General features: G+C 39.5%; 1 protein-coding gene across 3 annotated transcripts in view; it reads right to left on the bottom strand.

Moving 5' to 3' along the window:
* The window catches only part of AASDH (aminoadipate-semialdehyde dehydrogenase), a 43,533-nt gene that overhangs the window by 20,414 nt on the left and 7,427 nt on the right, over positions 1-15,692 (bottom strand). For all 3 annotated transcript variants that reach the window (XM_024746682.1, XM_024746679.1, XM_024746680.1), the window contains 2 exons: positions 7,352-7,544; positions 19-260 (listed from right to left, as the gene is read on the bottom strand). In XM_024746682.1, coding sequence (XP_024602450.1) covers positions 19-260; positions 7,352-7,544 — 435 coding nt within the window. The remainder of the gene's footprint in view (positions 1-18; positions 261-7,351; positions 7,545-15,692) is intronic.

The raw sequence follows: 15,692 nt of genomic DNA, 5'->3' as shown, positions 1-15,692 counted from the left end.
AGTAACTGAAACCCTTACTTCAAAGTAGAGTTAAGAATTTTCTCTGGTATCCTGTAAAAAGTCGCCCAACTTGATACCTCGGTGATACCATAAACATTAAATATTTGTGTTTTATTGCCTATTCCTCTCCAGCTTTTGAGAACAGTTAATGACGGAAATGCTTCGCCACCAAGGGCCAATACTCGAAGAGAAGTATTGGTTGATAAAACAGTTGACTTGATAAGCTGAGATCCAAATCTTCTAAGCAATGTCGGTGTTGCCTGTAGATACATTAAAAATAAATTATTTCTTTCCCTTCACTTCTTTAAAAAAAAAAACAAAAAACAAAAAAAACACACTGTAGTGATTAGTCCAAAGCTTAACATTGGGAGCTCACAAGGAAACTAAGGCTGTGTTTACTAAATGGCAAATCATATTTGGAAAACTACTGAAGCAGCATTACCTTTTTAATGTGGACATAAATTTTCCTTCAGTAAAAAACAAGCAAATATTAATTATGTTTCATTATGCAGTTTAGACAAAAAGGTTTAAAGGACAAAAATTTATTAAATGAATTTACATTTCCTTTCCCATTATTCCTATGTAGAAAAAGTATATAAAAGTGTTAAGAAAGTGCCTAAGCAAAACAATGAATAAAGATTTTAAAAAACTCTATTAATATAATTGACATACAATAAACTATACATATTTAAAGTGTACAATACAAATTTTGAGATATATTATTGGTGAAACCATCACCACAATCCAGATAATGAACATATCCTTCAACCCTAAAATCACCTATGTACCATTGTAATTCTTCCCTCCAACTGGACCTCTCCTCCAGACAACCACTGATCTATTTTTTGTCACTGATAATCAGCTGACATTTTCTAGAATTTTATAAAAATGGAATCATACAACATGTATTCTGTTTTGACCTAGCATCTTTTACTCTATGTTCAGTGAAAATACTTTGTGATTCATGTTGTATATATCAATAATTCATTCTTTTTTGTCTTAGTCTGTTCAGGCTGCTATAACAAAATACTATAGACTGGGTAGGTTATAAACAACAGAAGTTTACTTCTCACAGTTCTTGGAGGATAGAAGTCCAAGACCAGGGTGCCAGCATGGTCCAGTTCTGGTGAGAGCTCTCTTCCAGGTTAGACTTCTTGCTGTGTCCTCACATGGTGGAAGGGGATAGGAAGCTCTGTGGGGTCTTTTTTACAAGGGCACTAAATCCCATTCATGAGGGCTTCACCCTCATGACCTAAGCAGTCCCAAAGGCCCCATATGGATTCTGGGGGGACACAAACACTCAGACCATAGGACTTTTTATTCTATTGTATGGATCAGGACTACCTTTTGAATTTCCATATAAAATTTAGGATCAGCTTGTCAATTTCTTCCCCAAAGAAGTCCATCAGGATTTTGATAGGGGCTGGGTTTAATTTACAGGGAGAACTGCAATCTTGACAATATTGAGACATCCAATCCATAAACATGAAATGTCTCTTCATTTATTTAGCTCTTCAATTTCTATCAACAATGTTCTATAGTTTTCATCGTACAAGCCTTGCTCTTCTTTAAATTTATTCCTATTTTATTATTTTTGATGCTATTGTGAATATAATTATTCTCTTAATTTCATTTTTGGGCTTTTTTTCTATAATATAGAAATATAGTTGATTTTGCATATTGATCTTGTACCCTCCAACCTTGCTGAACTTGTTTATTAGTTCTAGTAGTTCCCCCATGTTGTCTGCAAATAGTTTTACTTCTTCCTGTCCAGTGTGGGTGCTTAATTTCTTTCTTCCTTTTTGCTTTATTGCACTGCCTAGAACAACCAGAATAATGTTGAAGAGAAGTGAAAAAGCAAACATCCTTGCCTCATTCCCAATCTTAGAGTGAAAGCATTCAGTCTTTTATCCAATTATAATGTTAGCTGTAGTCTTTTTGTAGACATCCTTTATCACGTTGGGGAAGTTCCCTTCTATTCCTAGTTTGTTGACTTTTTTTATCATTGGCATTGGATTTGCCAAGTAATTTTTCTGCATCTGCTGACATAATTATGTGCTTTTTGTTCATTATTCTTTATCTAGTATATAGCATCAGTGGATTTTTGGATGTTAAAGCAAATGTGCATTCCTGGGACAAATCCCACTTAGTCACATTTGATGAAATAAAATTATTTTTAAGGCAGGACAAAAACAATATTTTAACATAAAATTCTCTCTCTGCCCATTTGGGCCCCACTACCCTCGCTTTACGGTGCAATGTGCATCTGCATTATACATTAACCAGACAACCTTAGAAGACACAGAAATACCTGCTACATCACAAAAAGCAAATTTCTCCTCACACCAACAAGGTAATTCCTTAGAAGATAACATTCCTTTCTTAATCCTGTGATGGGTCACAATGACCCACTACTCGCCTTATATGTGCAGATCTAGACTATGTAAACTATCAATATGTCACTTTGATGTATAACTCTGTCTCGAAAATGTATATAACTGTGCTTTGACTTCTAACAGGCAGGAGGGTCCTCAGATCTTTCTGAAAGACTGTCCCTCAGGTTATAATCCTCAGTTTGGCTCAAAGAACATTCTTTGTTTCTTTCTTAGATTGACTAATTAATTTTTCATCAACACATTTTACATTTCCTGAGACTTATTTTGTAGCCTAGCATATGACCTATCCTAGGAAATGTATACTCTGCATTTGGGGGATGGAGTGCTCTACATGTGGAGATAATTCATTCTTTTTTGTCTTCCGTCCACATTATCAACATGTGGTTGATAATGTTATTCAAGTCTTCTTTATTACATGCACACTGATTTGTCTAGTTTTTCAATGAATTACTGAAAGTAGGGTACTAAAATTTCAAACCATTGAGTCATCTATTTCTCCTTTCAGTTCTGTCCATTTTTGCTTCATGTATTTGGAACCTCTATTTTCAGGCAGAGATCATGTTCTTGATATAACAATATACTTCTTTTTTAAAAATTAATTAATTTTGCACCAGGTCTTAGTTGCAGGAGGCAGGCTCCTTAGTTGTTGCTTGCCGGCTCCTTAGTTGCGGCAGGCGGACTCCTTAGTTGTGACATGAGAACTCTCAGTTGCAGCATGCATGTGGGATCTAGTTCCCTGACCGGGGATCGAACCCGGGTCCCCTGCATTGGGAGCACAGAGTCCTAACCACTGCGCCATCAGGGAAGTCCCAACAATGTACTTCTTGATGTACTGACCATTTTATCGTTATGAAATGTTTTGTTGCTGGTTTTTTATTCGATTGTTTATTTCTTTGTTTGTAACTTGCCTGGGCTAAATGTGAATCGTCTCCCCCGTATGGTCACTGATGTCACTGCTCAGTTGGCTTTTAAAATAGGTATTTGGGAACTCCCTGGTGATGTGGTGGTTAAGACTCAGCACCTTCACTGCCGTGGCCCAGGCTCAATCCCTGGTGGGGGAACTAAGATCCCACAAGCTGCATGGTATGGCCAAAAAATAAATTAAATACTTTTTTTTTTGGCCCTTGGCAGTGAGAGCTTGGAATCCTAACGACTGGACCACCAGGGAATTCCCTAAAATACATATTCTTTTTTTTTTGGCTGCATCAGGTCTTAGTTGCAGCACACGGGGTCTTTCGTTGCGGCATGCGGGCTTCTCTCTAGTTTTGGCACGAGGGTTTTTCTCTCTCTAGTTGTGGCGCACAGGCTCCAGAGTGCGTAGGCTCTGTGGTTTGCGGTACGCAGGTTCTCTAGTTGAAGTGCGTGAGCTCACTAGTTGTGGTGCACGGGCTTAGTTGTCCTACAGCATGTGAGATCTTAGTGCCCTGACCAGGGATTGAACCTGTGTCCCCAGCACTGTAAGGCGGATTCTTTACCACTGGACCACCAGGGAAGTCCCAAAATACATATTCTTGTTTTCACTTTTAAGTCTTACATCCTAAGCGTCGCCTCATGTCTGCATAGCTCAGATGTCAACCAGTGACTGGACAGATTGTCTGTATAGATGGATCTGTGTGTGGATAGGGGAGCTCATCCAAAGTTACATCATTTTCAAGTCTGATCCAGCTTTTATTTTCCATGGGCTCTTTTGTGTCTCTTATGTGCATGCACATAGCCTCAAGGTCAGTCAGGAATGTGCTTGCCCTCCTCACCATAGCAACCTCAGGCCCTTCTTGCTGGCTAGAATGCCACAGATTCCCTTTTCTAAAGCAAAATTCAGCAGTTTTTAAAAACATAAACACTTTTCTGTAAAAAAAAATAAAACAAAAACAAACAAAAAAACATATTTCAGATAGTTATATGCCTTTAGTTGATTTCTAAAGTGTTGAAATGGTTATTTTTGTCAATTTTGTCCAGCTTTATAGTTGCTTTTTGGGAAGAATATCTGCCAATCTCCTCACTTGGCTATAGCCAGAGGTTACATGAATGAAGATTTTAAAATGGCTTCTTTCAGTAAAAGCTAAAAGGACAACCTAAATTTTAATTTGGGGAGATTATTTAAGGTCATGGCTTGTGAAAATATTTAAGCAGTAGGATGACCCTATATTCCAGTATGTACTTATTGTTCCAGATTACTGTCTGGGAATTTAGTGCTTTCATTCACTCTCAGGATTCCAAGTTTTTGGTAATAAATTACAGTGGTCACCCTATTTATCCTGAAATGATCCTAAATCAAGCTCTTAACTGTTCCACCAAGAGTTTTTTGGGTTTTTTTTTAACAAATTTATTTATTTATTTGTTTGTTTTTATTTTTGGCTGTGTTGGGTCATCATTGCTGTGCGTGGGCTTTCTCTAGTTGCGGTGAGCAGGGGCCACTCTTCGTTGTGGTGCATGGGCTTCTCGTTGTCGTGGTTTCTCTTGTTGCGGAGCATGGGCTCTAGGAGCACAGGCTTCTGTAGTTGTGGCACGTGGGTTCAGTAGTTGTCACTTGCGGGCTCTTTAGCGCAGGCTCAGTAGTTGTGGCACACGGTAATTAGTTGCTCTGCAGCATGTGGGATCTTCCTGGGCCAGGGCTCAAACCCGTGTCCCTTGCATTGGCAGGCAGATTCTTAACCACTGCGCCACCAGGGAAGCCCCCAAGACTTTTATCATAAGGAAAATCTCTTGTCAAAATGACGACTGAATGGTCCTGCTCTCCATTTTCAGTAAAGCAAATCTGAAACATTCTGGCCTAATTTCTAGTGTTAAGGATAATTTCAACTTTGAACTCTACAAATGAATGCACAACTATGAATGTTCAGCAAGGTAAAGCATTGTAACACTTTTCAGATACTCATAAACTGAAATGATCAATTTATTGGCACAGGACAGCTCAACATCCTTTGCTACCAAATCATCTTAGGCATAGGGAAACAGGACTTAGCAAATAACAGAAAAAAGTGATAGAAAATGTTATAGTTTTCTTCCAGATTGCCTAAGTAAAAATTTATGTAAAAATGAAAAACACTTATGTTGACACTTTGGTAGATAGCAACCTAAGATTTTGCTCTAACTAAAAGGTTTCACTTTTAAAAGGCATCAAGTTTAAATAATATCATTTTGTTACCCAGAGTATGCAAAAAATTCCCAAATATACTTTAGGTTTGTAAGAAACCAAATACTGGCCCTTTCTTTGCAAGAGAAAACTCCTACTCCTGAGATAAAGAGGTTCTTAATTTCCTAAAAGCTTAGTCCATCTCACTTTGGGGCCTTTCTCTCCCGTAGTAACTCAAGATATTCTATTTTTTCCAATTTTCAAAACTTTAGTAGCATGTATTCTCTTTGAGAGCTTTTAAGATCCTTACTTAATATCCAATTAGGTTTCAGCAAGGTTATTTGTAAATAAAATCTGTACAAGGTTATATATATATATATATATCTCCATGATGACTTACATATTATTTGGTAAGAAATTGACTCTGGAGGGAAAAGGTGAACGCTGATAACAAAATAAAGCTAAAATTCACTATAAGACATGTGTCTTATACAAAAGAAAGGTTAGCCTGTCAGCTTTTGTGCTTCTCTTCCTTACTCAAACCAAGTCAAATGTGATCTGCACATAATATTCCAAGTACATTTGTATTGTGAGTTATATAAAATCACAATGAAACTATATGCAAAATTTGCTGTATTTTGGGAACAGAGTTAGTAAATGTATATCCATTTCTCAGAAGGATCTATGATCCCAGAAAAGTTAAAAAAAACACTGCTAAAGTAAATTTATCTGAGATTGTGTTTTAACATTAAGCAAGGGGGTCAGATTTAAAGCGGTATAAGACACTATTAAGGTACTTAGCAAATATTCCCTGAAAAATTATGTTCCTTGAATTTTACAGGAAAATAAATTCGGCAGGCGGACTCTCAACCACTGCGCCACCAGGGAAGCCCCTAAAAGTTGTATTATTAAAATCTTGCCCAGATTCATAGAATGATTCACCAACAGATGAGAATTTATACCACTGATACCTAGCAAAACTTCATTGCTATACTCATTTTATTTATATATAATGGTTTTTTTAATAGGATGAAAAACACATTTCCTAAAAAGAAAGTCAGCATCAAATTTTGTCTCTGGGAAGAAATTTAACATCCTCTCAAGTCTCATTTTAAAAAATTTTCATTTATCATGATATGCATATAATTTTATTAATTCTCTCTAGTTTCATTAACCACTTGCAATGTTATATCTTAAGGCTAGAGTACAAGTCACATACTTTCACATATGTATTTTTTAAATCTTCAAAAATGCCAAACTTGGGCTTCCCTGGTGGCGCAGTGGTTGAGAGTCTGCCTGCCGATGCAGGGGACACGGGTTCGTGCCCCGGTCCGGGAAGATCCCACATGCCGCGGAGCGGCTGGGCCCGTGAGCCATGGCCGCTGAGCCTGTGCGTCCGGAGCCTGTGCTCCGTAACGGGAGAGGCCACAACAGTGAGAGGCCCGTGTACAGCCAAAAAAAAAAAAATGCCAAACTTAAGAAATACATTTTTTAGGTTAATATAAAACATACCGATGTAAAAATCAGAAAATCTAAATTTCTAAGTCAATTATAATTTAACTTACTTAAAGCAGCTTTTAGTGGGAAACACAATAAACTCAAAACTTTAAGACAAGAGAGGCATATCCCAACGGATTTGAGTAAAAGTTCCCTTAGTTATTATAGTATGTACAAAGTGCATAGTAAAAGAATTTTCTAGACAGAATTAACTGATTTTTTTCATTCTCAAACAAACGACATCATCAGGAAGACAGCCCTTGACATTCTAACTAGATTATCATTAATCCATTGTAAAGAGCTACAGGAATATAAAATATTCTCTAACACACTTAAAATATTGAATAATTAAAAACAAAACATTTCATTTGCTACTAAAATGTACCTGTAAAATAGTCACTCTGTGATGGGTAAAGAGAACAGCAGCTAATTTTGATGGGAGCACTTTGACAGAAGTTGGTACAATAAGCAGAGAGGCACCACTTGATAGAGCAACAAATATTTCCACAACAGAAGGATCAAAGGTCAGAGGTGAAGCCAGAAACAAAACATCCTCCTGAGTGATCTCAAAAAGCACCCTAAGGCAAAACAGAATGTAATTATGAGAAATGCCTAACATTTAGTAAACACATATCCTAAAGAAGTATTTATAACCATTAAGTTTCCAGATGTTGGCCAGATTTTTTTTTCTCTTAGATTAACCAAAACGGTGCTATTAATTCTAGAACTCTTCTTTATAAATACAAGGATTAAAAGCCATTTAAAGCAAAGCCACTTTTTACCATGACGTATTTTTTTTTTTTTTTTAATAAATTTATTTATTTTATTTATTTATTTTTGGCTGTGTTGGGTCTTCGTTGCTGCACATGGGCTTTCTCTAGTTGTGGTGAGCGGGGGCTACTCTTCATTGCGGTACGCAGGCTTCTCATTGCGGTGGCCTCTCTTGTTGCAGAGCATGGGCTCTAGGCACACGGGCTTCAGTAGTTGTGGCTCGAGGGCTCTAGAGCACAGGCTCAGTAGTTGTGGCGCACGGGGCTTAGCTGCTCCGCGGCACGTGGGACCCTCCCGGATCAGGGCTCGAACCCGTGTCCTGTGCATTGGCAGGCGGATTCTTAACCACTGCGCCACCAGGGAAGCCCTACCATGACGTATTTTATCATATGTGATGCACTTCTGATGCGTCAACTTGACTGGACTGAATTACAGTCCTCAGAATTCCCTTTCTATTGATAGTGTGTTTCCCGTTAGGGTAGAAGACAAGGGATATTCTCTCTAGACAGTTGGAGGACAGAAGGCGGACAGCTGTCATTTGACAGCACACACACCTTCTCCCATTTATTCAATCAAACACTAGCTTAGGTGGTGCTGTGAAGGGATTTTGTAGATATGATTAAAGTCCCTGATAAGCTGACTTTAATCAAAAGGGAGGTTATCCTGCGTTGGCTGGATTTACTCAGTTGGAAGGCCTTTAAGAGAGTGTTTAGGCCTTCTCTGAAGAGACTCCAAACAGCAGCTGGATCAGCAATTAGCTAGTTCAGCAATTACTCTCCCTTTCCCCTGGATCCTCTTTCCTGACTTGCCTGTGGACAAGCACATGCCCATGGGGTTCCAGTCTGTTCACAATCACCCCTAATTGTCTACCCAATGGACTGCAGTCTTGCTTACCAGCCCCACAAGTGTAAGCCAAATCCTTGTAATAGATCTCTGATATATACTCCCAGTTCTGTTTTTCAGGTAGAATCTTGACTTATCCTATACTACTTATTGAATGATGATTAATAGAGACCTCTGACTCCCTTTTCCCACTATTTGGCATTTTCTCTCAGTAACTCAACAAAGAGCAGAACAGAATATATGTGATAAGGGTATTATAGAGCATGGATGGTCAGCGATGAGCCTATAACACTCTTCAATTTAAAGACACAAAACTCATTCTATCTAAAAGCAGGGATTACCTTAACTTCAAAATATCTTCAAGTATGGTATTGTGGGTACCCACTTGGAACCCAGGGTTGGTATGAAGATTATTTTAAGCTGAAGACATTTTGGATTCAACAGATGCAGAAAGAAGCCTTCCTGGAGCTTCCCTTATCTGACTGATAGCAGAAACTTCTGGGGAATGAGACTACCATAAATTCCATCTTCAGGGTGACTTTTACTCCCAAAAGTACACCAAGAGTAAACCTACCATAAACCCCCTCTACTGGGGAGTTTTACGGCCCTGACGACAGGATGAAACTACCCTCATATGCATAGGCCAACATTACCACAAAGTTTCTTATCTGCTTTTGTCTTTCCTAAAGAAACCAATTTGTATTTCCCATAGAAGCCTTTCTTCCCCTCCCTTTCCCCTACTAAGTTAGGTAGATAAGCCCCAACTTTAAGCATTTAATGATGGAGTTCAGAACATGCTATCCCAAAATATGCAGCTCTGGTATATTTACCATTTTCAGTTAAATGCACTTGAAAAACAGCAAAACAAAAACACTCTGACCTTCCTGTTTTTCATAAAGGCAGATGAAATTCCCACATGAAAGATGTCCTCCCTATACCAGAAGGAAAGTAATGTTCTTAATATCAAGGATGAGACGCTGAAAGCAAGAGAACTCTATACAAAACAGACTTGGTTAAAATAATTCTTATCTTCCTTTAGCCTCCCCACACAGTTTAGTCACTTTTCCACAATTGCCTCTCTTTGTTTAACCTAATATAGTCTTGTCATCTCTTTGGGTCATTCCTTATGAAGGATCCTGTGTCACATAAAACTTGTTATACTTAAATGTATGCTTTTCTTCTGCTGACCTTTCTTTTGTCAATCTAATTCTCAGACCCAGCCAAAAAGAACCCTAAGAGGGTAAAAAGCGATGAAATAAAATTTACGTTTTAAGGCGGGACAAGAAAATTTAAACATAAAATTCCCTGTGTCTGTTTGGGTCTCCCCCACCTCTTTTCCAACTGTGCAGCGTGCATCTACATTACACATTAACCAAGCCTCCTCAAAGATGTGAATGCCTCCTCCACTGTAAAAGATCATTTCTCCCCCCTATTTTATTTATTTTTGACTGCGTTAGGTCTTCACTGCTGTGCTGCTTTCTCTAGTTGCGGCAAGCGGGGGCTACTCTTTTTTGCGGTGCATGGGCTTCTCATTGCGGTGTTTTCTCTTGCTGTGGAGCACGAGCTCTAGGCACATGGGCTTCAGTAGTTGTGGCACGCAGGCTCTAGAGTGCAGGCTCAGTAGTTGTGGCGCACGGGCTTAGTTGCTCCATGGCACGTGGGATCTTCCCGGATCAGGGCTCGAACCCATGTTCCCTGCACTGGCAGGTGGATTCTTAACCACTGTGCCACCAGGGAAGCCCTAAATCTGATTATAATTTAATCTAATTATATATTTGTGTCTCAGGTAAGCTAAAAAAAAATCAACGTACGATAAAAGCTACACTCAAACTTCAATTTTTAATGGACTTATTCTTCACAAATATTGTCTGGTTTCCTAGTTAGAATTCAGGGGAGAACATATAACAGGCTTTCAATAATGCTTGAGCCCTGAAAATCATTTTTTTTGTCTCAATTCTGTGAACAAAGTGGGCAGTGTTAAGCATTCATGGAGAATCTGGAAGTTAAAGAACGTAGCTTAAGAAGTATCCAGTATAGGAAAAGTTAAAAGAGACAGATTTTAAAGAAGAAAAGAGATAGCATGGAACAAATATTTGTTGAGCTTACTACTTCTGAGGCTTAGGTGCTGTATATCTAACTTATTGTTTCTCATTTTCCCAACCACCCTATGTTGCAGATATGGTTATTACCACCATTTAAAAATGGAGGAAAAGGAAATTCAGGGAGGTACAAGTAACTTGTACAAAGTCATAAATATCAACTAAAAAAAATAGTACTTAAATATCATTTTTAAAAGGCTTTACAACGGTATGTTCCTGTTTTAATTTCAACAGAATATCCAAGATATGTAATATTAGAAAAGATGTCTGTCCAACAATTTATTTTAAGAAGGTCAACTGAGAAGAGAATTCAGAAAAAAAAATAACTATTGTTTTTTTTTTTTTTTTTTTTTGGCTGCGTTGGGTCTTTGTGGCTGCGTTGGGTCTTTGTTGCTGCGCACGGGCTTTCTCTAGTTGCAGTGAGCAGGCTACTCCTTGTTGTGGTGCGCGGGCTTCTCATTGCGGTGGCTTCTCTTGTTGTGGAGTACGGGCTCTAGGTGCAAGGGCTTCAGCAGTTGTGGCTCGTGAGCTCTAGAGCGCAGGCTCAGTAGTTGTGGTGCACGGGCTTAGCTGCTCCACAGCATGTGGGATCTTCCCGGACCAGGGCTCAAACCCATGTCACCTGCATTGGCAGGTGGAGTTTAAACCACTGCGCCACCAGGGAAGTCCATGTAGTTCTCTTTAAGATATGATTACAAAAATATATTTAACAAGATAAATAATCTAAACAAATATATAAAAAGGATAAGTTTTGCTGGGCATTCCTTCAGAGTACTATATTAAGTCATCAAGCTCCAGAAGTAAAAGGGGGCTTTAAAAAAAAGCCACAATAAAATAATAGAAAAGTTCTACTTTTTTTTTCTTTTTTTTACTTTTTTTTTTAACTTCACTGAGCTACTTTTCTTGTTTGACTGAAACAAAAGGAGTTTTAAATTTCCACTTCATTTCTGACTCTGCAATCAAACTAGGTAATTATGCACAAAAAACAAAATAGTTCCTTATAAACTAAAAGCTCACAGGGCTTCCCTGGTGGCGCAGTGGTTGAGAGTCCGCCTGCCAATGCAGGGGACACGGGTTCATGCCCTGGTCCGGGAAGATCCCACATGCCGCGGAGCGGCTGGGCCCGTGAGCCATGGCCGCTGAGCCTGTGCGTCCGGAGCCTGTGCTCCGCAACGGGAGAGGCCACAACAGTGAGAGGCCCACATACCGCAAACCAAAAAAACAACAACAAAAAAACCCTAAAGGCTCACAAATGCTTATACAACTAAAGACTACATATTTGATGCACAGCTATTCAGCTTCTTTTTCTTTTTTTTTTTTTTGGCATAATCTAGAAAGATTAGTAAATATTTTAAGGGAAGTTCAATTCCATGTTATCACTACAGAAGATACCATATCTGTCTTTGTAAAATGCCTGTGGGCATAAACAACACAATTCTTCTCACATGTTCTTATAAAACAATAAAGCAAAAGACAAACAGCAAATCAAAGTCCCATAATCTGCTTTCAGAGAGTAGTACTGTCACAGCTAAAAATAACAAAACAAAAAAGGTTTACCCTCACACAGTTTACTGAGTTTACTGCCTATATTAATAGGACTTACTATTTACATTGTCTTCATTAGCACAGTTTTATTATTCTAGGAGATTCTAAACCAAGAAAACAGAAGCTACATATAACTTTACTGTTCATTAATGAAAACCAAATCATCTCTTTAACAAAAGCATCAAAAACGGTTTACAACCCAAGACTCTCTGAACCTCTTTTCTCAAAAGTTCCTTTGCTATTTCCATCAATCCATCATTATTATATCACAAACCTTACCCAATCCTTAAATTAAGCCCCTGTATTGAAAGGTCTAGGGACCTCCCTGGTGGTGCGGTGGTTAAGAATCCACCTGCCAGGGATTTCCCTGGTGGTGCAGTGGTTAAGAATCTGCCTGCCAATGCAGGGGACACGGGTTTGATCCCTGGTCTGGGAAGATCCCACTTGCTGCGGAGCAACTAAGCCCGTGCACCACAACTACTGAGCCTGTGCTCTAGAGCCCACAAGCCACAACTACTGGCCTGCGCGCCTAGAGCCCGTGCTCCACAACAAGAGAAGCCACCGCAATGAGAAGCCTGCAACCTGCAACTAAGAGTAGCCCCCCTTCGTCGCAACTAGAGAAAGCCTTCGCGCAGCAATGAAGACCCAACACAGACAAAAATAAATAAAATAAATACATAAATAAAGAATCCGCCTGCCAATGTGGGGGACACGGGTTCGAGCCCTGGTCTGGGAAGATCCCACATGCTGCGGAGCAACTAAGCCCGTGCACCACAACTACTGAGCCTGTGCTCTAGAGCCTGCGAGCCACAACTACTGAAGCCCGCGAGCCACAACCATGGAAGCCCACGAGCCACAGCTACTGAAGGCCACGAGCCTAGAATCCGTGCTCTGCAACAAAAGAAGCCACCGTAATGAGAAGCCCGCGCACCGCAATGAAGAGCAGCCCCTGCTCCACTGCAACTAGAGAGAGCCCGTGCACAGCAACGAAGACCCAATGCAGCCAAAAATAAATAAATTACTTAATTTAAACAAAAAGATCTACCTTACTTCAAAATCTCAGTAAATCAGATCCTGCCCTTCTCCCTCTGAGACCATCATACTCTTGGAGGTAGGCAGCATTCTCTCCTACCAATGTAAGCAATAAACTCAGCTTTATCTTACTATCAGGTTATTCTGATAATATTTGGGGAGTCAGCTGAAATTTGGTACTCCCTAGCTTGGTGATTTAAGTTCAAATCAAATAGAAAATTTAACACTACTGTTTCAATTTCTAAATTGGATATCTGAACATTTCATCTTTCAGAATCCAATTATTTAGCACTTTGCTTACTTGTGAACCTAAAAGTAAACCAAAACGGGTTTAATAAGCAAATAGATTTCATTAAGTTCAAGCACAAAATAGCAATCAAGAAATTTGTACACTCTACTCACAAATTAGCCCCTCATCCCTCACTGAGCACATATTTGCTCTCACCTTACAGACAATTCCTGCCTGTTAGGCCCAGTGCCTCTTAGTCAGCTGTCTCTCCCACCTCTCCTAGATTCCAAATCAGCTCCACTCTCTTCAAGTTGCCTGTATCTCCATCCCCACCTCACTTCCCATAATGTTAGCATAGGACATTTCATCCTATTTCTTTCTAAAGTTACAATCCATCAACTTCCTCTAACATTCCTTATTACATAAAGAATTTATGTAACTTATTATCCCTCTTATCCTTTTAAGGCTCTCTAAAGAACAGAGAGTATTTTAAATATCATCTCCTCCCATCTCAAAGTATCTTACTCCTTTACCATATTCCTACCACTTGATTTTTCTAACCAATCCTCTCTACCAGGTCTTCATGCTCAGCCTACAAGTCTCTCCCATCTAAAAACAAAGACAAAAAAGCTACACCCTCCCAGAATCCTTTCTCTTCTGTTAAAACTAGTTTCTAGAAAATAACACTTTACTTTTGTTGTCTCCATTTCCTTATCTCTCATTCTCTTATATCCAGCCTGTACTGTCTTCAGCCCTGGGAATTAGAAGTGAAGGCACTAAAAACCAGATTGTCAGGATTTCCCTGGTGGTCCAGTGTTAAAGAATCCGCCTTCTAATGCAGGGGGTGCGGGGTCAAGCTCTGGTCAGGGAACTAAGCCTGCACACTTCAACTAGAGAGAAGCCCACACACCACAACCAGAGAGAGAAAACCTGAACACCAGAACTAGAGAGAAGCCACATGAAGAGCCCATGCGCCACAACAAAAGATCCCACATGCCACAACTAAGACCCAACGCAGCCAAAAATTTAAATAAATAAATAAATAAATAAAATAAATATTAAAAACGAAACAAAACCAAAAAAAAACAGATTGCCAATTACAATAGATACTGCTGCAGGATTTAACCATTCCTTCCTTCTAGACCTGGGCATCCAATATAGTAGCCACTAGATACATGTGCCTATTGAGCACTAACAATGTGACTGGTCCACATAGAGATGTTTAAGTATAAAATACGTGCTAGATTTTGAAAATAATTAGTATATAAAAAAGAATGTAGGACTTCCCTGGTGGCACAGTTGTTAAGAAACTGCCGCCAATGCAGTCGACACCAGTTAGATCCCTGATCCAGGAAGATCCCACATGCTGCAGAGCAACCAAGCCCGTGCGCCACAACTACTGAGCCTGCACTCTAGAGCCCACGAGCCACAACTACTGAGCCTGCACGTTCTGCGACAAGAGAAGCCACTGCAACGGGAAGCCTGCTCACGGCAACAAAGAGTAGCCCCCGCTCACTGCAACTAGAGAAAGCCCTTGTGCAGCAACGAAGACCCAACGCAGCCAAAAATTTTTTAAATTAAAAAAAAAAAAGTAAGGTACCTCACTAAATTTTTACATTGATTACATATTAAAATATTTGGGGTATACTGAATAAGATATATTGTTAAAATTAATTTCACTTTTTACTATTTTTAATTAATTTATTTTTGGCCGCGTTGGGTCTTCATTGCTGCTCATGGGCTTTCTCTAGCTGTGGTGAGCGGGGGCTACTCTTTGTTGCGGTGTGCAGGCTTTGCATTGCGATGGCTTCTCTTGTTGCAGAGCACGGGCTCTAGGCACGCAGGCTCGGTAGTTGTGGCTCGAGGGCTCTAGAGTGCAGGCTCAGTAGTTGTGGCACACGGGCTTAGTTGCTCCGTGGCATGTGGGATCTTCCCGGACCAGGGATCGAACCCATGTCTCCTGCATTGGCAGGCGGATTCTTAATCACTGCGCCACCAGAGAAGTCCCCACTTTTTACTTTTTAAATGTGGTTACTAAAAAATTTTTAATTACATAAAACTTATAATGACATAAAATTACATATGTGTCCCATGAGATTTCCATTTCTATTTCTGTTTCCTCCTCTGATGTTCTAAGCCTTCCCTGGTTCCCTTCCTCCTCTATTTCCTCCTTTCTTCAAAAGTTGAGAATCTCAACTTTATAGAGA

The sequence above is a fragment of the Neophocaena asiaeorientalis genome, unplaced genomic scaffold (genome assembly GCF_003031525.2).
Source record: "Neophocaena asiaeorientalis asiaeorientalis breed wild unplaced genomic scaffold, Neophocaena_asiaeorientalis_V1.1 scaffold19, whole genome shotgun sequence".
Lineage (NCBI taxonomy): Eukaryota > Metazoa > Chordata > Mammalia > Artiodactyla > Phocoenidae > Neophocaena > Neophocaena asiaeorientalis.
This window is presented reverse-complemented; position numbering and strand designations above follow the sequence as displayed.